Source organism: Staurois parvus, unplaced genomic scaffold (genome assembly GCF_062004578.1).
Source record: "Staurois parvus isolate SC_StPar_1 unplaced genomic scaffold, SC_StPar_1.0 ptg002615l, whole genome shotgun sequence".
NCBI lineage: Eukaryota > Metazoa > Chordata > Amphibia > Anura > Ranidae > Staurois > Staurois parvus.
This window is the reverse complement of record NW_028320411.1, coordinates 1-23844: the sequence shown is the minus strand read 5'-3', so window position 1 is coordinate 23844 and position 23844 is coordinate 1. Positions and strand designations below refer to the sequence as shown.

The following is a 23844-nucleotide window of genomic DNA, read 5'->3' as shown; positions in this document are numbered from 1 at the left end:
ATCATCTTCAGTGTCCCACCTCCAGTTCCACCAGCCCGTCAACGTCGGGCTGGTGGAACTGGAGGTGGGACACCTGACGTTGACGGGCTGGTGGGACACCTGAAGATGATGGGCTGGTGGAACTGGAGGTGGGACACCTGACGTTGACGGGCTGGTGGGACACCTGAAGATGATGGGCTGGTGGAACTGGAGGTGGGACACCTATCATCTTCAGGTGTCCCACCAGCCCGTCAACTTAAAGTGTCCCACCTCCAGTTCCACCAGCCCATCATCTTCAGTGTCCCACCTCCAGTTCCACCAGCCCATCATCTTCAGTGTCCCACCTCCAGTTCCACCAGCCCATCATCTTCAGTTTCCCACCTCCAGTTCCACCCATTGTCCACTGGGCCGAGTTCCTCTTCGTACTGTGCCTGTAACCCTCACATTGGATGATCCAAGTTCAACATCCTCATTATCCCAATCTATTGTTCCACAAAGAATTCCAATGGCTGACTGAGCAGCGAAGACACCCCCACCCCCCACCACCCCCTTCTACAATTCCAGCCCCAAATGCATCCACATCCAGGAGGACAGCACCAGCCATCATTGCGGGTCACAAGTCACAATATGGCGGCACGGTTGGCAAGCTGTAGATTGTCACATTAAAATGGTCATATAAAATTAGCAGGATAAAGAAGTACAAAAACAAGTACAAAAACAAGCAGAAAAAACAAACAAACAACGTCAATGTTTTCTTCACGGCTTCTAGAACAATACTGCGTCATGGTGGAGGCGATGAGCCATTTTTGGTGTCCTTTTTGGTCCGGAAACGTCCTTCAGCTGAAACAATTTCACATTACAAACTGTCGGGACCTTCATGTGATTCCATCCTAAAAAGAAGGAAACGATGAAAATTCAGGGAGGTGTCACGGTGAGCTGGAGGAGCATCAGTCAACAAATAAGAAACAGTCATTGGGGGGGGGCGGTAGTTGTTGGGAACAGACACAGCAAACATCTGAACATGCAAATCTGCCAGCCTTCTATTACCGGGTCACCCGGCTACCTGTAGCCAACGTGATATAAAACAACCCAAACACAAGCCCGGCTCCACCTCAGGATCCAACAAATACACGGAGCGACTCTGGCCACGTCACTGCCATCTCTGAAGCCTTCCACCAATTGGATTGATGATCCATGACGGCCTGGAATTTTATGGTTGAGTGGTGAGCACTTCTGCCTAACAGCACTGAGGTCTTTGGTTTGGTTCCTGGCAAGGAGATCAACTGCATGTTCTCCCTGTGTTTGCATGGGTTTCCTCCCACACCCCCATGGAACAGCCTTCTTCTTCTGGAGGAGACTACCACAGAGAAGCTATGCCCACCCCTCCTCTCTGCTGCCCATTCACAGAGGCCTTTGTATTTTGTTATTGGAGGGGTGCAGCAGGACAGGCAGGTGCACAGCCTCCCCCTTTCCCCCCTCCCATGGTGTCCCCTGTACCTGGGGGGTGGTGAGGCCCCCCTGTAAAAAGTGAAGGCATGCTATAAGCCTTCTTCTGGAGGAGAACACCACAGAGTAGCTATGCCCACCCCTCCTCTCTGCTTCCCATTCACAGAGGCCTTTGTATTTTGTGATTGCAGGGGGGCAGCGGGACAGGCGGGGGTACCCCCCTCCCGATGGTGGCCACTGACAACCATGGTGTCTCTTCTGCCTGAGGGGTGGTGAGGCCCCCCTGTAAAAAGTGAATGCACACTATAAGCCTTCTTCTGGAGGCGACCACCACAGAGCATATATACCCAACCCTCCTCTCTTCTGCCCATTCACAGAGGCCTTTGAATTTTGTGATTGGAGGGAGGCAGGACAGGTGGGTGCACAGCCTCCCCCCTTCCCCCCCATGGTGTCCCTTCTACCTAGGGGGGTGGCGACGCCCCCCTGTAAAAAGTGAAGGCATGTTATAAGCCGCCTTCTTCTAGAGAAGAACACCACAGAGCAGCTAAGCCCACACCTCCTCTCTGCTCCCCATTCACAGAGGCCTTTGTATTTTGTGATTGGAGGGGGGCAGCCCCCCATGGTGGCTGCTGACAACCATGGTGTCCCCTCTGCCTGGTGGATGGCGATGCCCCCCCTGTAAAAAGTGAAGGCATGCTATAAGCCTTCTTCTTCTGGAGGAGACCACCACAAAGCAGCTATGGCCACCCCTCCTCTCTGCTGCCCATTTACAGAGGCCTTTGTATTTTGTGATTGGAGGGGGGCAGTGGGACAGGCGGGGGTACCCCTCTCCCGATGGTGGCTGCTGACAACCATGGTGTCCCTTCTGCCTGGGGGGTGGCGATGCCCCCCTGTAAAAAATGAAGGCATGCTATAAGCCTTCTTCTGGAGGAGACCACCACAGAGCAGCTATGCCGAACCCTCCTCTCTGCTGCCCATTCACAGAGGCCTTTGTATTTTGTGATTGGAGGTGGTCAGCGGGACAGGCGGGAGGCACCCCCTCCCTCCCCCCCATGGTGGCTGCTGACATGGTGTCCCTTCTGCCTGGGGGGTGGTGAAGCCCCCCTGTAAAAAGTGAAGGCAAGCTATAAGCCTTCTTTCTCTGGAGGAGAAGACCACAGAGCAGCTATGGCCACCCCTCCTCTCTGCTGCCAATTCACAGAAGCCTTTGTATTTTGTGATTGGAAGGGGGCAGTGGGACAGGCGGGGTTACCCCCCTCTCGATGGTGGCTGCTGACAACCATGGTGTCCCTTCTGCCTGGGGGGTGGCGACGCCCCCCTGTAAAAAGTGAAGGCATGCTATTAGCCTTCTTTTTCTGGAGGAGACCACCACAGAGGCCTTTGTATTTTGTGAGTGGAGGGGGCAGCAGGACAGAACTGGATCACAGGGCAATGGAAGAAGGTGGCCTCGTCTGATGAATGACATTTTCTTTTCCATTATGTGGATGGCTGGGTGGGTGTGCGTCACTTACCTGGGGAAGAGGTGGCACCAGGATACAGTATGGAAAGAAGACAAGCCGGCGGAGACAGTGTGATGCTTTCGGCAATGTTCTGCTGGAAAACCTTGGCTCCTTCTGCCATTCATGTGGATGCTGCTTAACACGTACCACCTACCTAAAAACATTGTGGGTAACCAAGTCCACCCCTTCATGCAAACGGTCTTCCTTGATGGCAGAGGGCTTTTTCAGCAGGATAATGCACTCTGCCACACTGCAAAAATGGCTCCAGAATGGTTTGAGGAACAGAACAATGAATTTGAGGTGTTGCGTTGGCCTTCAAATTGCCCAGTTCTCAATCCAAATCGAGAATCTGTGGGAAGTGCTGGAAGAACAAGTCCAATCCATGGAGGCCCCACCTCCCAACTTAGAGGACTTAAAGGATCTGCTACCAACAGCTTGGTGCCAGTTACAACAGCGTACCATCAGAGGTCTAGTGGAGTCCATGGTGAGATGGGTCAGGGCTGTTTTGGCAGCAAAAGGGGGACCTACTCAATATTAGGTGGGTGATCATAAAAGTATGGCTGATATTCAATATTGTGAAGACCATGTCTTGGAGACCATTGAGGAACACAGGAGTTCAGGAACTGTCAGATTACACAGCCACCTACAGGAGGACTGGACACTGGCAAACAAAAAAAAATAGTGGTCCAGTCCAACATGACCTCCGCTCCCAACACAACCTTGATCTATGGCAAAGCAGTACCAAGAGCACGATCAATAACACAGAATGGTGGGTCCTGTGTTCCTCTATGGTCTTCAAGAATTGTATATGCAAGTATAAAATTCCCATTTTGTTTCCATTGTCTATTGAGATAGAGGAATTTAGAGACGGTCGGCATGTCCCGAAGAAGCCAACTGTTGGGCGGACCATGCAAAAACAAAACCAGGGACTGCCTCAAAAAGCTACCTACAGGGACTTATGGAAGCTAGCCTTGGATGAGGTCTGGACACCCGCATGAAAGAACTTTGAGAACGCGTGAAGAAGACAGCCTTGCAGATCTGGCCAACAGTAGCCTGATGCCAAAATGCCCAAGAAGTGCCCACAGATCGAACAATGTGCCTTCACAGGAAAGGGTTGAACCAGATCCTTAGGAATGTTGGATTGCCTGAGCCACTGAGAGATGGTGTGATGGCAAGCAGAGTCCCCCTTACAGGGACATGAGGAATGATGATATATGAGCTGCGAGCTAAGTCTGCACAGCATGAAGTCCATCCAGGCAAAGGAGGAAGATCTTCTGATGAACAGGAAGAGACAGAGGAACAGAAGAACAATGTCCTGCTAGAGGTGAAAGGCCATGACGACGTTAGAAAAAAGGAAGTGTCAGCGACCTCTGCTGTGTCTGGCCAACCGGAGATGCTGGACGGGGCCCTGTCTGACCACTTAGACAACCTTGCCTTGTTCCTTGTGAACCTTGAACGCTTCGCTCCTTCCATGAGCTTCCCATTTAAGCCATGGATTTGCAGGTCCCAAAGTCAGTTGAATATAATACACCCCCCCCCCCCACACTCTCATTGGTGGTAGAATGACGTAGATATGGAGGCGACACCCCCACACTCTCATTGGTGGTAGAATGACGTAGATATGGAGGTGACACCCCCACACTCTCATTGGTTGTAGATATGGAGGTGACACCCCCACAATCACATTGGTTGTAGAATGACATAGATATGGCGGTGACAACCACACACTCTCATTGGTCGTAGAATGACGTGGATATGGAGGTAACACCCCCACACTCTCATTGGTCGTAGAATGACGTGGATATGGAGGTAACACCCCCACACTCTCATTGGTCGTAGAATGACGTGGATATGGAGGTGACACCTCCACACTCTCATTGGTCGTAGAATGACGTGGATATGGAGGTGACACCTCCACACTCTCATTGGTCGTAGAATGACGTGGATATGGAGGCGACACCTCCACACTCTCATTGGTCGTAGAATGACGTGGATATGGAGGTGACACCCGCACACTCACCTTACAATTCAAGGAAGAACACCTGATCCAGGTTCCGATCTTCACATTGGACGTTATAACTGCCTTTATCCTCAGAAGTCACATTGTTTATTGTGAGGTCACCATTTGGACCATACTTAATGCGCTTGTCTTCTCCGTCCATCACCTTATCGTCCTTCTCCCACTTGATCTGAGCATTGTTGGCCATCATAATGGGGTGAAATGTGATGCTGCCGATGGGCTGGCTCTCCAGGCGGCCTGTAGAGGGGAAGACATATTATGACATGAACGTAAAGTAAACCTAACATTACTGTGATGTCCCCAACCAGATAAAGTACAAAAAGCAACAAGGACACTACATACCTGAAAAGGTCTCCCGGAGAATCCCCTTTGAACCCGGCAACAATCTGGAGTATCCAAATATTGACTTTACGTAGGAAATCAAGACTCTGCAAATTGGTCCAGCAATGTGAATGTCAGCCTTACAGATCAATAGGGATGTGCAGAATGTGGAAGGGGCCAAACTCAATCACCAACTTCTGATGAGTTCAGATAGGTACATGCAGCTGCAGGCGGTGCATTTCATTGCTATTATCCGCCTTGTAGTAAGACAGACTGACCAAAAGGAACCCAGCTGTGATTGGTCTGACCCAGGAGGTACCCAGCTGTGATTGGTCTGACCCAGGAGGTACCCAGCTGTGAGTAGTGTGACCCAGGAGGTATCCAAGCTGTGAGTGGTGTGACGCAGGAGGTATCCAAGCTGTGAGTGGTGTGACCCAGGAGGTATCCAAGCTGTGAGTGGTGTGACCCAGGAGGTACCCAAGCTGTGAGTGGTGTGACCCAGGAGGTACCCAGCTGTGAGTGGTGTGACCCAGGAGGTACCCAGCTATGAGTGGTGTGACCCAGGAGGTACCCAGCTATGAGTGGTCTTGACCCAGGAGGTACCCAGCTATGAATGGGCTTGACCTAGGATGTATCCAGCTGTGAACGATATGAGCCAGGTATCCCAGCTGTGAGCGGTCTGACCCAGAAGGTACCCCAGATGTGAGCAGTCTGACCCAGGAGGTACCCCAGATGTGAGCGGTGTGACCCAGAAGGTACCCCAGATGTGAGCGGTGTGACCCAGAAGGTACCCAGCTATGAACGGTCTTGAGCCAGGAGGTACCCAGCTATGAGTGGTGTGACCCAAAAGGTACTCAGCTGTGAGCGATCTGACCCAGAAGGTACCCCAGCTGTGAGCGGTCTGATCCAGAAGGTACCCCAGCTGTGAGCGGTCTGACCCAGAAGGTACCCCAGCTGTGAGCGGTCTGACCCAGAAGGTACCCCAGCTGTGAGAAGTCTGACCCAAAAGGTATCCAAGTTGTGAGCAGTGTGACCTAGACGGTCCCCCAGATGTAAGCGGTCTGACCCAGAAGGTACCCCAGATGTGAGCGGTCTGACCCAGAAGGTATCCAAGCTGTGAGTGGTGTGACCCAGAAGGTATCCCAGCTGTGAGCGGTCTGACCCAGAAGGTACCCCAGATGTGAGAAGTCTGACCCAGAAGGTACCCCAGTTGTGAGTGGACTGACCCAGAAGGTACCCCAGCTGTGAGTGGTCTGACCCAGAAGGTAACCCAGATGTGAGAAGTCTGACCCAGAAGGTCCCCCAGATGTGAGAAGTCTGACCCAGAAGGTATCCAAGTTGTGAGCGGTCTGACCCAGAAGGTATCCAAGTTGTGAGTGGTCTGACCCAGAAGGTACCCCAGCTGTAAGCGGTCTGACCCAGAAGGTATCCAAGCTGTGAGTGGTGTGACCCAGAAAATACCCCAGTATTGAGTGGTGTGACAGGAGGTACTCCAGCTGTGAGCGATCTGAGTCAGGTACCCAGATGTGAGTGGGCTGACCCAGGAGCTACCCCACTGAGTGATCTAAGCCAGGTACCCCAGATATGAGTGGCGTGATCAAGCAGGTACCCCGCTGTGAGTGATCTGAGCCAGGTACCCCAGCTGTGGGTGTCGTGACCCAGGAGGTACCCCAGTTTTGAGTGACCTGGAGCTCCTATGCCTTCTTCACACCTCATTATGTACTATTGTGACCTGTAGTCCCGTGCCAGAACACGCTGTTCTCAGCGCTCACATGGTGACATCGACCATACTATGCATAACTGCACCGCTTACTCAGTCTAGTGTAATTGCAGGGGGCGGAGGACAACTCTACGCCTCCTGCATTTGGGGCTTTGAGCCTTCTGGACTGGCCGTATTTTCTGCTACTGTTATTGAGCATTTGGGATGGTCCTGGAGATCCTAATACAGTCAAAAAACAACATCCTGAGGACCAACAGTAAAGAAAAAAAATCAATACATGAAGAACTTCCTGTTCTGGGAAGAGGCACTACCAGGTTAGAGGCTGCTCAAGGGCACTCCCCAATCAATGCTACCGGATCCCCTGAAGGGTCCAATCTTCACCCATCACTGCCAACTCCACCACTAAGGGCTTGGGATCCCTGCCCTGGACCAGACCATACCAGTCCCACAAGGCAATACAGTTCGGTCCGTATATATTCAGGCACAATGTTCGTTTTTTCAGGTATTTACCAAAACATATTCCAGCTCTAGTTCTATGATGGATCTGGGCGGACCATGCGCACTCTCAGGTGTAATTTGAGGGTATGTACATCCACATTGGGGGAGGGGTTTAGGAATTACAGCTCTTAAGAGTAGCCATCCCCCCATTTCAAGGGACCAAAAGTAATTGGACAATTGATAAGAATCAGAAATAAAATGTTCCTTTTGTAATATTTTGTTGAGAATCCTTTACTGGCAATGACTGCCTGAAGTCTGGAACCCATGGACATGACCAAAGACTGGGTTTCCTCCTTTCTGATGCTTTGCCTGAGGTCTGGAACCCATGGACATGACCAGAGACTGGGTTTCCTCCTTTCTGATGCTTTTCCTGAAGTCTGGAACCCATGGACATGACCAAAGACTGGGTTTCCTCCTTTCTGATGCTTTGCCTGAAGTCTGGAACCCATGGACATGACCAAAGACTGGGTTTCCACCTTTCTGATGCTTTTCCTGAAGTCTGGAACCCATGGACATGACCAAAGACTGGGTTTCCTCCTTTCTGATGCTTTGCCTGAAGTCTGGAACCCATGGACATGACCAAAGACTGGGTTTCCTCCTTTCTGATGCTTTGCCTGAGGTCTGGAACCCATTGTCATGACCAAAGACTGGGTTTCCTCCTTTCTGATGCTTTGCCTGAAGTCTGGAACCCATGGACATGACCAAAGACTGGGTTTCCTCCTTTCTGATGCTTTGCCTGAAGTCTGGAACCCATGGACATGACCAAAGACTGGGTTTCCTCCTTTCTGATGCTTTGGGCATGTCCATGGGTTCCAGACTTCAGGCAAAGACTGGGTTTCCTCTTTTCTGATGCTTTGCCTGAGGTCTGGAACCCATGGACATGACCAAAGACTGGGTTTCCTCCTTTCTGATGCTTTGCCTGAAGTCTGGAACCCATGGACATGACCAAAGACTGGGTTTCCTCCTTTCTGATGCTTTGCCTGAGGTCTGGAACCCATTGTCATGACCAAAGACTGGGTTTCCTCCTTTCTGATGCTTTGCCTGAAGTCTGGAACCCATGGACATGACCAAAGACTGGGTTTCCTCCTTTCTGATGCTTTGCCTGAAGTCTGGAACCCATGGACATGACCAAAGACTGGGTTTCCTCCTTTCTGATGCTTTGGGCATGTCCATGGGTTCCAGACTTCAGGCAAAGACTGGGTTTCCTCTTTTCTGATGCTTTGCCTGAGGTCTGGAACCCATGGACATGACCAAAGACTGGGTTTCCTCCTTTCTGATGCTTTGCCTGAAGTCTGGAACCCATGGACATGACCAAAGACTGGGTTTCCTCCTTTCTGATGCTTTGCCTGAGGTCTGGAACCCATGGTCATGACCAAAGACTGGGTTTCCTCCTTTCTGATGCTTTGCCTGAGGTCTGGAACCCATGGACATGACCAAAGACTGGGTTTCCTCCTTTCTGATGCTTTGCCTGAAGTCTGGAACCCATGGTCATGACCAAAGACTGGATTTCCTCCTTTCTGATGCTTTGGTCATGTCCATGGGTTCCAGACTTCAGGCAAAGACTGGGTTTCCTCTTTTCTGATGCTTTGCCTGAGGTCTGGAACCCATGGACATGACCAAAGACTGGGTTTCCTCCTTTCTGATGCTTTGCCTGAGGTCTGGAACCTATGGTCATGACCAAAGACTGGGTTTTCTCCTTTCTGATGCTTTGGTCATGTCCATGGGTTCCAGACTTCAGGCAAAGACTGGGTTTCCTCTTTTCTGATGCTTTGCCTGAAGTCTGGAACCCATGGACATGACCAAAGACTGGGTTTCCGCCTTTGCCTGAAGTCTGAAACCCATGGACATGGCCATAGACTGGGTTTCCTCCTTTCTGATGCTTTGCCTGAAGTCTGAAACCCATGGACATGACCAAAGACTGGGTTTCCTCCTTTGCCTGAAGTCTGGAACCCATGGACATGACCAAAGACTGGGTTTCCTCCTTTGCCTGAAGTCTGGAACCCATGGACATGACCAAAGACTGGGTTTCCTCCTTTGCCTGAAGTCTGGAACCCATGGACATGACCAAAGACTGGGTTTCCTCCTTTGCCTGAAGTCTGGAACCCATGGACATGACCAAAGACTGGGTTTCCTCCTTTGCCTGAAGTCTGGAACCCATGGACATGACCAAAGACTGGGTTTCCTCCTTTCTGTGCTTTGCCTGAAGGCTGGAACCCATGGACATGACCAAAGACTGGGTTTCCTCCTTTCTGATGCTTTGCCTGAAGTCTGGAACCCATGGACATGACCAAAGACTGGGTTTCCTCCTTTCTGATGCTTTGCCTGAAGTCTGGAACCCATGGACATGACCAAAGACTGGGTTTCCTCCTTTCTGATGCTTTGCCTGAAGTCTGGAACCCATGGTCATGACCAAAGACTGGGTTTCCTCCTTTCTGATGCTTCGTCAGGCTCTAACTGCAGCTGTCTTCAGTTGTACTTTGTTTCTGGGTGTTTCTGCCTTCAGTTTTGTCTGTCCACCGCAATACACAGCCCACGATAAGTCTCACAGGGCCACGCACTTGTTGGTCAATGTGACCAGGCCATGTTTACCAATAAAAAATGCTTCTTTATTCTAGAATCGCTTACTGGAAGAAGCTTAAGATATGCTTCTCATTGGTCAGCATGCAGTCATGTGGATGGGAGGAGCAATCAGTGCTTGGCTATTGTGAGCATTTTGATATCTACACCTTGCAGGATTGTGTATTTCTGTGTGCGGTCTGTTAGACAAAAGTATTGGCCCTGCCCTCCATATCATGTGATTCAGGTGTTCCAATCCCCTCCATATCATGTGATTCAGGTGTTCCAATCCCCTCCATATCATGTGATTCAGGTGCTCCAATCCCCTCCATATCATGTGATTCAGGTGCTCCAATCCCCTCCATATCATGTGATTCAGGTGCTCCAATCCCCTCCCAATCGTGATTCAGGTGTTCCAATCCCCTCCATATCATGTGATTCAGGTGTTCCAATCCCCTCCATGGACACAGGTGTATACAATCATCCCCTAGGCATGCAGACGGCTTCTACAAACATTGGTGAAAGAATGGGTCGCTCTCAGGAGCTCAGTGACCCCAAGCGTGGTCCCGTGATAGGTGGCCACCTGGGCAATAAGTCCATCCGTGACATTTCCTGGCTACTAAATATTCCACGCTCAACTGTTAGTGGGATTATAACAAAGTGAAGGCAACTGGGAACAACAGCCACTCAGCCACCAAGTGGTAGGCCACATCACATGACAGGGCGGGGTCAGCGCATGCTGAAGCGCACAGTGCGCAGAAGTCACCAACTGTCTGCAGAGTCAATAGCTAAAGACCTCCAAACTTGGTGTGGCCTTCAGATGAGCCCAACAACAGTGCATAGAGAGCTTCATGGAATGGGTTTCCATGGCCGAGCAGCTGCATCCAAGCCTTCCATCACCAAGTGCAATGCAAAGCGTCGGATGCCGTGGTGTAAAGCACGCCGCCACTGGACTCTAGAGCAGAGGAGGCGTGTTCTCTGGAGGGACCAATCACGCTTCTCTGTCTGGCAATCCGATGGACGTGTCTTGGTTTGGCGGTGGCCAGGAGAACGGTACTTGCCTGACTGCATTGTGCCAAGTGTAAAGTTTGGTGGAGGGGGGATTATGGTGTGGGGTTGTTTTTCAGGGGTTGGGCTTGGCCCCCTAGTTCCAGTGAAGGGAACTCTTAAAGTGACATTTTGGACAATTTCATGCTCCCAACTTTGTGGCAGGAGTTTGGGGATGGCCCCTTCCTGTTCCAACATGACTGCCCCCCAGTGCACAAAGCAAGGTCCATAAAGACATGGAGGAGCCAGTTTGGGGTGGAGGAACTTGACTGTCCTGCACAGAGTCCTGACCTCAACCCCATAGAACACCTTTGGGATGAATTAGAGCGGAGACTGTGAGCCAGGCCCCCTCCCCCGACATCAGTGCCTGACCTGACAAATGTGCTTCTGGAAGAATGGTCCAACCTTCCCATAGACACCCTCCTAAACCTTGTGGACGGCCTTCCCAGAAGAGGCAAAGGGCGGGGCCAACTCAATATTGAACCCTACGGACTAAGAATGGGGGGCCATTAAAGGTCATGTGCGTGGAAAGGGCGGGGCCAACTCAATATTGAACCCTACGGACTAAGACTGGGGGGCCTTTAAAGGTCATGTGTGTGGAAAGGCCCGTGGCCCAATACGTGGGGCCATATAGTGTATGTGTAGTGAGGCCAAGGATATCTGGAGTTAGTTCACCTTTTCATTTTTTTTGAAACGGCAAACTACCCCTTTAAGAAAAAGGCCCCTTACCTTGGTGGTCAGTGGGGGAAAAAAGAAATTGTATCCCCTCCCCCTCCAACCTTCCTTATAGAAAGCTAAATGATGATTGGTGTCAGTGGTCATTTCTTGGACGGCCCAAAATTGCTAAAGGAACGCCCAGCAACATCTGGAGGAACACGATGAGAGAGGCCGGCCTAAGGAATAGAAGAACCGACACGGATGGGGATTGGCTGGGTGACACTATGGACCAGCATACCTTCTCCCGGTATTGTGCTGACAACACGCTTCCCTACACGGCCGACGACACGCTTCCCTACACGGCCGACATACAAATGTACAGAACAGTCCGGGGCCACACCATGGAAAGAAACATTGTGGGACCTGAAATGATGTCCAATCCAAGACAGCTACAGAATGAACACAGATATAGTTCCAGGTATGCCGGGGCTTCCACCTTCTATTACTGAGACCAAAGTTCAATTAGTAGACCAGTAGACCTCTGTACCCCGGGATGATGGGAGGGACCCCTCACTGGTCACCAGCAGACCCTCTGTACCCCGGGATGATGGGAGGGACCCCTCACTGCTCACCAGACCCTCTGTACCCCAGGATGATGGGAGGGACCCCTCGCTGCTCACCAGTAGACTGTCTGTACCCCGGGATAATGGGAGAGACCCCTCGCTGCTCACCAGTAGACTGTCTGTACCCCGGGATGATGGGAGGGACCCCTCACTGCTCACCAGCAGACCCTCTGTACCCCAGGATGATGGGAGGGACCCCTCACTGGTCACCAGCAGACCCTCTGTACCCCGGGATGATGGGAGGGACCCCTCACTGCTCACCAGCAGACCCTCTGTACCCCAGGATGATGGGAGGGACCCCTCACTGGTCACCAGCAGACCCTCTGTACCCCGGGATGATGGGAGGGACCCCTCACTGCTCACCAGACCCTCTGTACCCCAGGATGATGGGAGGGACCCCTCACTGGTCACCAGCAGACCCTCTGTACCCCGGGATGATGGGAGGGACCCCTCACTGCTCACCAGACCCTCTGTACCCCAGGATGATGGGAGGGACCCCTCGCTGCTCACCAGTAGACTGTCTGTACCCCGGGATAATGGGAGAGACCCCTCGCTGCTCACCAGTAGACTGTCTGTACCCCGGGATGATGGGAGGGACCCCTCACTGCTCACCAGCAGACCCTCTGTACCCCAGGATGATGGGAGGGACCCCTCACTGCTCACCAGCAGACCCTCTGTACCCCAGGATGATGGGAGGGACCCCTCACTGCTCACCAGTAGACCCTCTTTTCATGTGTGCCGCCTGCTCACTCCCTTCCCCACCCCGCCGTACACAGCCTTGAAGCAGGCTGTGCGGGATGAGGGGAGGGGACCACTGCGACAAGGGCCACAGCTCCCCCGCCAATTCAGCCGAAAGATCTGTGACCCCCCCGCCAGGAAATCCCGGCGGGGGGGCGCTGGGAGGTCTCTGCGCGCCCCCAGCGGGCGCAGGGCTTCCCGCGCCTGGCGCCCACCAGTGACAAAGGCCGCGCTCACGAAAAAGCGTGGCCCGAGTCAAGGGGGCATACCTCGTTGGCACTGGGCCGACCGTTGCCAGGGCAACCCGGCAGCGTCTCGCACAGCTTTAAAAGGCCGGCCTCTTTCTCCTCTGCCGCTGTTGGAGTTGCCTGCCTCCCTGGAAGCTGCTGGGGGGGGACCGGGCCTCTGCGGCCATCCCTGCTGCGCACTCTGCAATACCCCAAAGGTTAGGACTAATCCACTGCCACGCTGCTATACCCCAGGGTGGGAGTATCTGCAACCATCCCCGCTGAGCCCCCCGCAATACCCCAGGGTGGGAGTATCTGCAACCATCCCCGCTGAGCCCCCTGCAATACCCCAGGGTGGGAGTATCTGCAACCATCCCCGCTGAGCCCCCTGCAATACCCCAGGGTGGGAGTATCTGCAACCATCCCCGCTGAGCCCCCTGCAATACCCCAGGGTGGGAGTATCTGCAACCATCCCCGCTGAGCCCCCTGCAATACCCCAGGGTGGGAGTATCTGCAACCATCCCCGCTGGGCCCCCTGCAATACCCCAGGGTGGGAGTATCTGCAACCATCCCCGCTGAGCCCCCTGCAATACCCCAGGGTGGGAGTATCTGCAACCATCCCCGCTGAGCCCCCTGCAATACCCCAGGGTGGGAGTATCTGCAACCATCCCCGCTGAGCCCCCTGCAATACCCCAGGGTGGGAGTATCTGCAACCATCCCCGCTGAGCCCCCTGCAATACCCCAGGGTGGGAGTATCTGCAACCATCCCCGCTGAGCCCCCTGCAATACCCCAGGGTGGGAGTATCTGCAACCATCCCCGCTGAGCCCCCTGCAATACCCCAGGGTGGGAGTATCTGCAACCATCCCCGCTGGGCCCCCTGCAATACCCCAGGGTGGGAGTATCTGCAACCATCCCCGCTGGGCCCCCTGCAATACCCCAGGGTGGGAGTATCTGCAACCATCCCCGCTGAGCCCCCTGCAATACCCCAGAGTGGGAGTATCTGCAACCATCCCCGCTGAGCCCCCCGCAATACCCCAGGGTGGGAGTATCTGCAACCATCCCCGCTGAGCCCCCTGCAATAACCCCAGGGTGGGAGGATCCGCTGCCATCCCCCTCATACTCTGGGCCCCGGATTACCCGCTGTGCTGTGGGCAAGAACTGTTTTGCTGTGGGCCCCATGATACTCTGCCTAATACTCTGGGGCCCAGATTACCTGCTGTGCGTTGAGGAGTTTCACCCCCCCTTTTTGTTCCTGTTGCCTGCTGTGAGCCAGGACCTACCCGCCGGAGCTGTGAGTGTCCGCAAGCCAACTACCTCCCTGAAAGCCGCCTGCTGCGGAGCGCCCACAAGTCGCCTACCCCCCCGCAAGCCGTCTGCTGCTGAACATCTGCAAGACGCCCATCGTGAGTGTCCCTAGAAGCCATGAACTGCCCCTATTGTGCGCTCAGACCACCCTTGTCCTGAACTGCCCCTATTGTGTGCTCAGACCACCCTTGTCCTGAACTGCCCCTATTGTGCGCTCAGACCACCCTTGTCATGAACTGCCCCTATTGTGTGCTCAGACCCCCCTTGTCATGAACTGCCCCTATTGTGCGCTCAGACCACCCTTGTCATGAACTGCCCCTATTGTGTGCTCAGACCACCCTTGTCATGAACTGCCCCTATTGTGCACTCACCAGCAGACCCTCTGTACCCCGGGATGATGGGGGGGACCCCTCACTGCTCACCAGTAGACTCTCTGTACCCCGGGATGATGGGAGGGACCCCTCACTGCTCACCAGTAGACCCTCTGTACCCCGGGATGATGGGAGGGACCCCTCACTGCTCACCAGTAGACTCTCTGTACACCGGGAAGATGGGAGGGGCCCCTCACTGGTCACCAGTAGACTCTCTGTACCCCGGGATGATGAGAGGAACCCCTCACTGGTCACCAGTAGACTGTCTGTACCCCGGGATGATGGGAGGGGCCCCTCACTGGTCACCAGCAGACCCTCTGTACCCCGGGATGATGGGTAGACTGTCTGTACCCCAGGATGATGGAAGGGACCCCTCGCTGCTCACCAGTAGACTGTCTGTACCCCAGGATGATGGGAGGGACCCCTCGCTGCTCACCAGTAGACTGTCTGTACCCCGGGATGATGGGAGGTACCCCTCACTGGTCACCAGTAGACTCTCTGTACCCCGGGATGATGGGAGGGACCCCTCACTGGTCACCAGTAGACTCTCTGTACCCCGGGATGATGGGAGGGACCCCTCACTGGTCACCAGCAGACCCTCTGTACCCCGGGATGATGGGAGGGACCCCTCGCTGCTCACCAGTAGACTGTCTGTACCCCAGGATGATGGGAGGGGCCCCTCACTGCTCACCAGTAGACTCTCTGTACCCCGGGATGATGGGAGGGACCCTTCACTGCTCACCAGTAGACTCTCTGTACCCCGGGATGATGGGAGGGACCCCTCACTGCTCACCAGTAGACTGTCTGTACCCCAGGATGATGGGAGGGACCCCTCGCTGCTCACCAGTAGACTGTCTGTACCCCAGGATGATGGGAGGGGCCCCTCACTGCTCACCAGTAGACTCTCTGTACCCCGGGATGATGGGAGGGACCCTTCACTGCTCACCAGTAGACTCTCTGTACCCCGGGATGATGGGAGGGACCCCTCACTGCTCACCAGTAGACTGTCTGTACCCCGGGATGATGGGAGGGACCCCTCGCTGGTCACCAGCAGACCCTCTGTACCCCGGGATGATGGGAGGGACCCCTCGCTGGTCACCAGCAGACCCTCTGTACCCCAGGATGATGGGAGGGACCCCTCGCTGGTCACCAGCAGACCCTCTGTACCCCGGGATGATGAGAGGGACCCCTCGCTGGTCACCAGCAGACCCTCTGTACCCCAGGATGATGGGAGGGACCCCTCGCTGGTCACCAGCAGACCGTCTGTACCCCGGGATGATGGGAGGGACCCCTCGCTGCTCACCAGTAGAGACTCTGTACCCCGGGATGATGGGAGGGACCCCTCGCTGCTCACCAGTAGACTGTCTGTACCCCAGGATGATGGGAGGGACCCCTCGCTGCTCACCAGTAGACCGTCTGTACCCCAGGATGATGGGAGGGACCCCTCGCTGCTCACCAGTAGACTCTCTGTACCCCGGGATGATGGGAGGGACCCCTCGCTGCTCACCAGTAGACTGTCTGTACCCCGGGATGATGGGAGGGACCCCTCACTGGTCACCAGTAGACTCTCTGTACTCCGGAATGATGGGAGGAACCCCTCACTGGTCACCAGTAGACTGTCTGTACCCCGGGATGATGGGAGGGGCCCCTCACTGGTCACCAGCAGACCCTCTGTACCCCGGGATGATGGGAGGGACCCCTCACTGGTCACCAGCAGACCCTCTGTACCCCGGGATGATGGGTAGACTGTCTGTACCCCTGGATGATGGGAGGGACCCCTCACTGCTCACCAGTAGACTCTCTGTACCCCGGGATGATGGGAGGGACCCCTCACTGCTCACCAGTAGACTCTCTGTACCCCGGGATGATGGGAGGGACCCCTCACTGCTCACCAGTAGACTGTCTGTACCCCGGGATGATGGGAGGGACCCCTCGCTGGTCACCAGCAGACCCTCTGTACCCCGGGATGATGGGAGGGACCCCTCGCTGGTCACCAGCAGACCCTCTGTACCCCAGGATGATGGGAGGGACCCTTCGCTGGTCACCAGCAGACCCTCTGTACCCCGGGATGATGAGAGGGACCCCTCGCTGGTCACCAGCAGACCCTCTGTACCCCAGGATGATGGGAGGGACCCCTCGCTGGTCACCAGCAGACCGTCTGTACCCCGGGATGATGGGAGGGACCCCTCGCTGCTCACCAGTAGAGACTCTGTACCCCGGGATGATGGGAGGGACCCCTCGCTGCTCACCAGTAGACTGTCTGTACCCCAGGATGATGGGAGGGACCCCTCGCTGCTCACCAGTAGACCGTCTGTACCCCAGGATGATGGGAGGGACCCCTCGCTGCTCACCAGTAGACTCTCTGTACCCCGGGATGATGGGAGGGACCCCTCGCTGCTCACCAGTAGACTGTCTGTACCCCGGGATGATGGGAGGGACCCCTCACTGGTCACCAGTAGACTCTCTGTACTCCGGAATGATGGGAGGAACCCCTCACTGGTCACCAGTAGACTGTCTGTACCCCGGGATGATGGGAGGGGCCCCTCACTGGTCACCAGCAGACCCTCTGTACCCCGGGATGATGGGAGGGACCCCTCACTGGTCACCAGCAGACCCTCTGTACCCCGGGATGATGGGTAGACTGTCTGTACCCCTGGATGATGGGAGGGACCCCTCACTGCTCACCAGTAGACTCTCTGTACCCCGGGATGATGGGAGGGACCCCTCACTGCTCACCAGTAGACTCTCTGTACCCCGGGATGATGGGAGGGACCCCTCACTGCTCACCAGTAGACTGTCTGTACCCCGGGATGATGGGAGGGACCCCTCGCTGGTCACCAGCAGACCCTCTGTACCCCGGGATGATGGGAGGGACCCCTCGCTGGTCACCAGCAGACCCTCTGTACCCCAGGATGATGGGAGGGACCCTTCGCTGGTCACCAGCAGACCCTCTGTACCCCGGGATGATGAGAGGGACCCCTCGCTGGTCACCAGCAGACCCTCTGTACCCCAGGATGATGGGAGGGACCCCTCGCTGGTCACCAGCAGACCGTCTGTACCCCGGGATGATGGGAGGGACCCCTCGCTGCTCACCAGTAGAGACTCTGTACCCCGGGATGATGGGAGGGACCCCTCGCTGCTCACCAGTAGACTGTCTGTACCCCAGGATGATGGGAGGGACCCCTCGCTGCTCACCAGTAGACCGTCTGTACCCCAGGATGATGGGAGGGACCCCTCGCTGCTCACCAGTAGACTCTCTGTACCCCGGGATGATGGGAGGGACCCCTCGCTGCTCACCAGTAGACTGTCTGTACCCCGGGATGATGGGAGGGACCCCTCACTGGTCACCAGTAGACTCTCTGTACTCCGGAATGATGGGAGGAACCCCTCACTGGTCACCAGTAGACTGTCTGTACCCCGGGATGATGGGAGGGGCCCCTCACTGGTCACCAGCAGACCCTCTGTACCCCGGGATGATGGGAGGGACCCCTCACTGGTCACCAGCAGACCCTCTGTACCCCGGGATGATGGGTAGACTGTCTGTACCCCTGGATGATGGGAGGGACCCCTCACTGCTCACCAGTAGACTCTCTGTACCCCGGGATGATGGGAGGGACCCCTCACTGCTCACCAGTAGACTCTCTGTACCCCGGGATGATGGGAGGGACCCCTCACTGCTCACCAGTAGACTCTCTGTACCCCGGGATGATGGGAGGGACCCCTCACTGGTCACCAGTAGACTCTCTGTACCCCGGGATGATGGGAGGGACCCCTCACTGCTCAACAGTACTCTGTACCCCGGGATGATGGGAGGGCCCCTCACTGGTCACCAGTAGACTCTCTGTACCCCGGGATGATGGGAGGGACCCCTCACTGGTCACCAGTAGACTCTCTGTACCCCGGGATGATGGGAGGGACCCCTCACTGGTCACCAGTATTCTGTACCCCGGGATGATGGGAGGGGCCCCTCACTGGTCACCAGTAGACTCTCTGTACCCCGGGATGATGGGAGGGGCCCCTCACTGGTCACCAGTAGGCCCTCTGTACCCCGGGATGATGGGAGGGCCCCTCACTGGTCACCAGTAGACCCTCTGTACCCCAGGATGATGGGAGGGACCCCTCACTGGTCACCAGTAGGCCCTCTGTACCCCGGGATGATGGGAGGGCCCCTCACTGGTCACCAGTACTCTGTACCCCAGGATGATGGGAGGGCCCCTCACTGGTCACCAGTAGACTCTCTGTACCCCGGGATGATGGGAGGGGCCCCTCACTGGTCACCAGTAGACTCTCTGTACCCCGGGATGATGGGAGGGACCCCTCACTGGTCACCAGTAGACCCTCTGTACCCCGGGATGATGGGAGGGCCCCTCACTGGTCACCAGTAGGCCCTCTGTACCCCGGGATGATAGAGGTAAGAGTGGTGATTGGATACCAACCTTCCTCCTGGACTGTGTTGTTGGCAGTACTGTGAACATTTACTCTGTAGGATTCCTTTCCCAACGCGTCATTCACAGCGACAGATCCCGCCTCCACAGAGATGTTATTGGTGTGGAACTTGAGATCCGACTCCGTCCAATCAAACAAGGCGACATCGCCTTTCTTCCAGGTCAGCTTTGTCACATTCTCCATGTCAGTGGTGAGGGTCACGCTGTCATCCTTGGGTTCAATCTTCACAACGCCATTCATCTCTATAGAGAAAACATGGAAAATGGATTAGATTTACACATCCGTACGTCAGTATACACAGTGCAGCACACGTACACCTCAGTACACCCTCCGTACATGTCAGTATACACAGTGCAGCACACGTACACCTCAGTACACCCTCCGTACATGTCAGTATACACAGTGCAGCACACGTACAGCTCAGTACACCCTCCGTACATGTCAGTATACACAGTGCAGCACACGTACAGCTCAGTACACCCTCCGTACATGTCAGTATACACAGTGCAGCTCAGTACACCCTCCGTACATGTCAGTATACGCAGTGCAGCACACGTACAGCTCAGTACACCCTCCATACACGTCAGTATACGCAGTGCAGCACACGTACAGCTCAGTACACCCTCCGTACACGTCAGTATACACAGTGCAGCACACGTACAGCTCAGTACACCCTCCGTACATGTCAGTATACGCAGTGCAGCACACGTACAGCTCAGTACACCCTCCGTACATGTCAGTATACACAGTGCAGCACACGTACAGCTCAGTACACCCTCCGTACATGTCAGTATACGCAGTGCAGCACACGTACAGCTCAGTACACCCTCCGTACATGTCAGTATACGCAGTGCAGCACATGTACACCTCACTACACCCTCCGTACATGTCAGTATACGCAGTGCAGCACACGTACAGCGGGAGGAGAGCCAGAGGTGGGGGGGGGGTTGGGAGGAGAGCGCTGCTGACCTCAGGGGGAGGGGATTAGAGCGCTGCTGACCTCAGGGGGGAGGATTAGAGCACTGCCAACCTCGGGGGGGGGGGGGGGGGAGGAGAGCGCTGCCGACCTGGGGGGGGACGGGGGGGAGAGGAGAGCGCTGCCGACCTCAGAGGGGGGGAGGAGAGCGCTGGCGACCTCAGAGGGGGGGGGAGGAGGAGAGCAAAAGTACAATCTTGGTAATATGTTAGCAGAGACCCCGCCGGGATGGGTGGGTATTTTTCAGTCTTGGTTTAGGCCTTTTCTGCATTGCTGGGAAGATGGCGGCCCAGTGGAAAAGTCTGAGAGTCCGACATGGCAAGCTCCCGGCTTATGTTGCCCCGTGTCTGAAAATACTTCGGCAGTGGCAGGTGACAGTGGAGGATATCAGGTCCCTTCCCAGGAAGCTTCTGGAGGAGAGGATTTTGGCTTCTGCTTTCAGTGTGTCACTGGCCTTAAAGGATTGCCCAGGCTCCGTAATGAGGGAGGGATTGCGTTTAATTAACTTGGAGAGAATCCCTTTGAAGTTTAGGGATCAAGCCTGGCTCGCTTTTCTGGAAGGCTCTATGTGAGAGGGAACCTGAAGCACCGCCCTGTGGATGATCGGGATTGTCCTAGAGCAGAGTGTGTTGGTAAGTTGGAGTCTATGGACCACTTTCTGCTCCTGTGTCCCTTTAACATAGAGGTGTATAAAAGGGTGGGAGGGTTCTGGGCATCCCTTTCTCTATCGCATGAGTTATGCAGAGTGGGTGTACGGGGCATTCCCGGCTCGCTGGGACTTTGATTTGGATACACTTTTTCTAGTTAGTATAGTTGTCCGTTACTTCACATGGAACGCACGGTGTCAGATTACCATCCGGAAGAAAGTCCTCCCTGTAGAGGTGGTGGTGCACGATATTCTGGGTGAGGTTGGGAAGATTCGGGGTCTTGAGAGGGTCAGAGAGCCTCGGGCGGTCTGGATAAGGGCGTGGAGGAATATCAGACCTGCCTTTGGTGAACTGTCCATCTCTGGGGGAGGGGCTCTTTCCTTATACTGTTCTTTTCACTCCCGTAGTTTTTGTTAAGATCTTTTTTGAAGAAGGGCTGCATGCATAAGGGGGGTGGGGTTGGTTTCTTGACCTCACAGGTTTGATGTCTGGTGTAGTGATGGAGTGGTAGTACGATTTATTTCCCCAATTATGTCACGTTCATTTCTGAGACGTTTGCTTTTGTCTGACAGCAGATTTGCTATGTTTATTTTCGTTTTGCTGTAAATATATATAATTTTTTTATATTCTGTATAATATTTTATGTTTATTGATTGCAAGACTTTTAATAAAGAAAAATTGGGAGGAGGAGAGCGCTGGTGACCTCAGGGGGGAGAGAGCGATGCCGATCTCGGGGGGGGGGGAGTTTGGTGGAGGAGAGCGCTGCCGACTTCAGGGGGGGGGGGGGGCGGGGGAGGAGAGCGCTGCCGGCCTCGGGGGGGGGTAGTTGGAGGAGAGCGCTGCTGACCTCAGGGGGGGGGGGGGGGAGGAGGGCACTGCCGACCTCGGGGGGGGGGGAGAGAGGCGAGCGCTGCCAACCTCGGGGGGGGGGGAGGGGAGCACTGCCGACCTCAGGGGGGGGGGGAGGAGGAGGGCACTGCCGACCTCGGGGGGGGGAGGGAGGCGAGCGCTGCCAACCTCAAGGGGGGGGAGGGAGGGGTGCACTGCCGACTCAGGGGGGGGGGGGGGGAGGGGAGCACTGCCGGACCTCGGGGGGGGGGGGGGGGGGAGAGCACTGCCGACCTCAAGGGGGGGGGGGGAGGGGAGCACTGCCGACCTCAGGGGGGGGGGGAGGGGAGCACTGCCGACCTCAGGGGGGGGGGGAGCACTGCCGACCTCAGGGGGGGGGGGAGCACTGCCGACAATTAGCACATAGCATTTCTAGACCTTTTATAGCAAACACTTGTAGCTCATCAGACTGAAGGACCTCCACCCGATAGCGATCCCGGTCCTCTGGCTTCACAATACGTATCGTCAGACGTGTCTTCCCCCATTCCTCTCGGCTGACCCTCAGTCTGGAACCTCACTGTGATGCAGCAGCAGCTCTCTGAAAAATATCACAAGGATCAGTGATGAACAGTTATGTTGGAGGGCCCCACCTTCTCTGTGCGCCCCCCATAAAAAGCCACTTCCTCACTACTGAGCTGGGCTGTGCGAGTCTATTGACACACAAAGTGCAACTCCGCAGAGTACTGTGAATGAAGGAACTACAAGTACCCCTATCCTTTGTGGATGTCGGCTGAGGAGCGCCGTGATAGTTCATCGATCTTGTCCGAGTGGATCGATTCGCTGGACGGCCACACAGACACACTGATAGGTCTGCAGGAGTCCTGCATGGCACCGGAGATCGCTGGAGCAATTCTGCACAACTTCCCGCAACAAAGGATAAATAAATGTACATTTACATTACCTGCAGAAAACTGTCTATTATTTATTGTCATAAAGGGAACTTATCCTCTAATGAAGGAAAAAAAGACAAATTCCAGCTTTCAGAACCACTTTCATAATGGAAACAATGTATCTCTCCATCTCCCGTCTGATCGATGTTTATAAACAATGTTACTTTGTATCTCTCCATCTCCCGTCTGATCGATGTTTATAAACAATGTTACTTTGTATCTCTCCATCTCCCGTCTGATCCATGTTTATAAACAATGTTACTTTGTATCTCTCTATCCCGTCTGATCGATGTTTATAAACAATGTTACTTTGTATCTCTATCTCCCGTCTGATCGATGTTTATAAACAATGTTACTTTGTATCTCTATCTCCCGTCTGATCGATGTTTATAAACAATGTTACTTTGTATCTCTATCTCCGTCTGATCGATGTTTATAAACAATGTTACTTTGTATCTCTCCGTCTCCCGTCTGATCGATGTTTATAAACAATGTTACTTTGTATCTCTCTCATCTCCATCTGATCGATGTTTATAAACAATGTTACTTTGTATCTCTCTATCTCCCGTCTGATCGATGTTTATAAACAATGCTACTTTGTATCTCTCCATCTCCCGTCCTGATCGATGTTTATAAACAATGTCTACTTTGTATCTCTCCATCTCCCGTCTGATCGATGTTTATAAACAATGTTACTTTGTATCTCTCCATCTCCCGTCTGATCGATGTTTATAAACAATGTTACTTTGTATCTCTCCATATCCCGTCTGATCGATGTTTATAAACAATGTTACTTTGTATCTCTCTATCCCGTCTGATCGATGTTTATAAACAATGTTACTTTGTATCTCTCTATCCCGTCTGATCGATGTTTATAAACAATGTTACTTTGTATCTCTATCTCCCGTCTGATCGATGTTTATAAACAATGTTACTTTGTATCTCTATCTCCGTCTGATCGATGTTTATAAACAATGTTACTTTTGTAT

At 54.3% G+C, this 23844-nt stretch overlaps 1 protein-coding gene across 1 annotated transcript; it reads right to left on the bottom strand.

Moving 5' to 3' along the window:
- Positions 1-224: 224 nt before the first annotated feature.
- Positions 225-22441, bottom strand: LOC149430593 (uncharacterized). Its single transcript, XM_089666210.1, has 4 exons — positions 22344-22441; positions 19445-19696; positions 4945-5181; positions 225-869 (listed from the first exon to the last, which is right to left on the bottom strand). The coding sequence occupies exons 2-3, from the start codon at positions 19692-19694 to the stop codon at positions 4946-4948; spliced, it is 486 nt and encodes a 161-aa protein (XP_089522336.1). The 5' UTR covers positions 19695-19696; positions 22344-22441; the 3' UTR covers positions 225-869; position 4945.
- Between the last annotated feature and the right edge of the window lie 1403 nt (positions 22442-23844).

What these genes read in the sequence shown, in the direction of transcription:
- LOC149430593 (XM_089666210.1), bottom strand. Translation starts at nt 19,694, where the DNA reads ATGAATGGCGTTGTGAAGATTGAACCCAAGGATGACAGCGTGACCCTC. An exon ending in CAACACAGTCCAGGAGGAAG is followed by an intron (nt 5,182 to 19,444) that starts GTTGGTATCCAA and finishes TCCCCTCTACAG; the next exon opens with GCCGCCTGGAGAGCCAGCCC.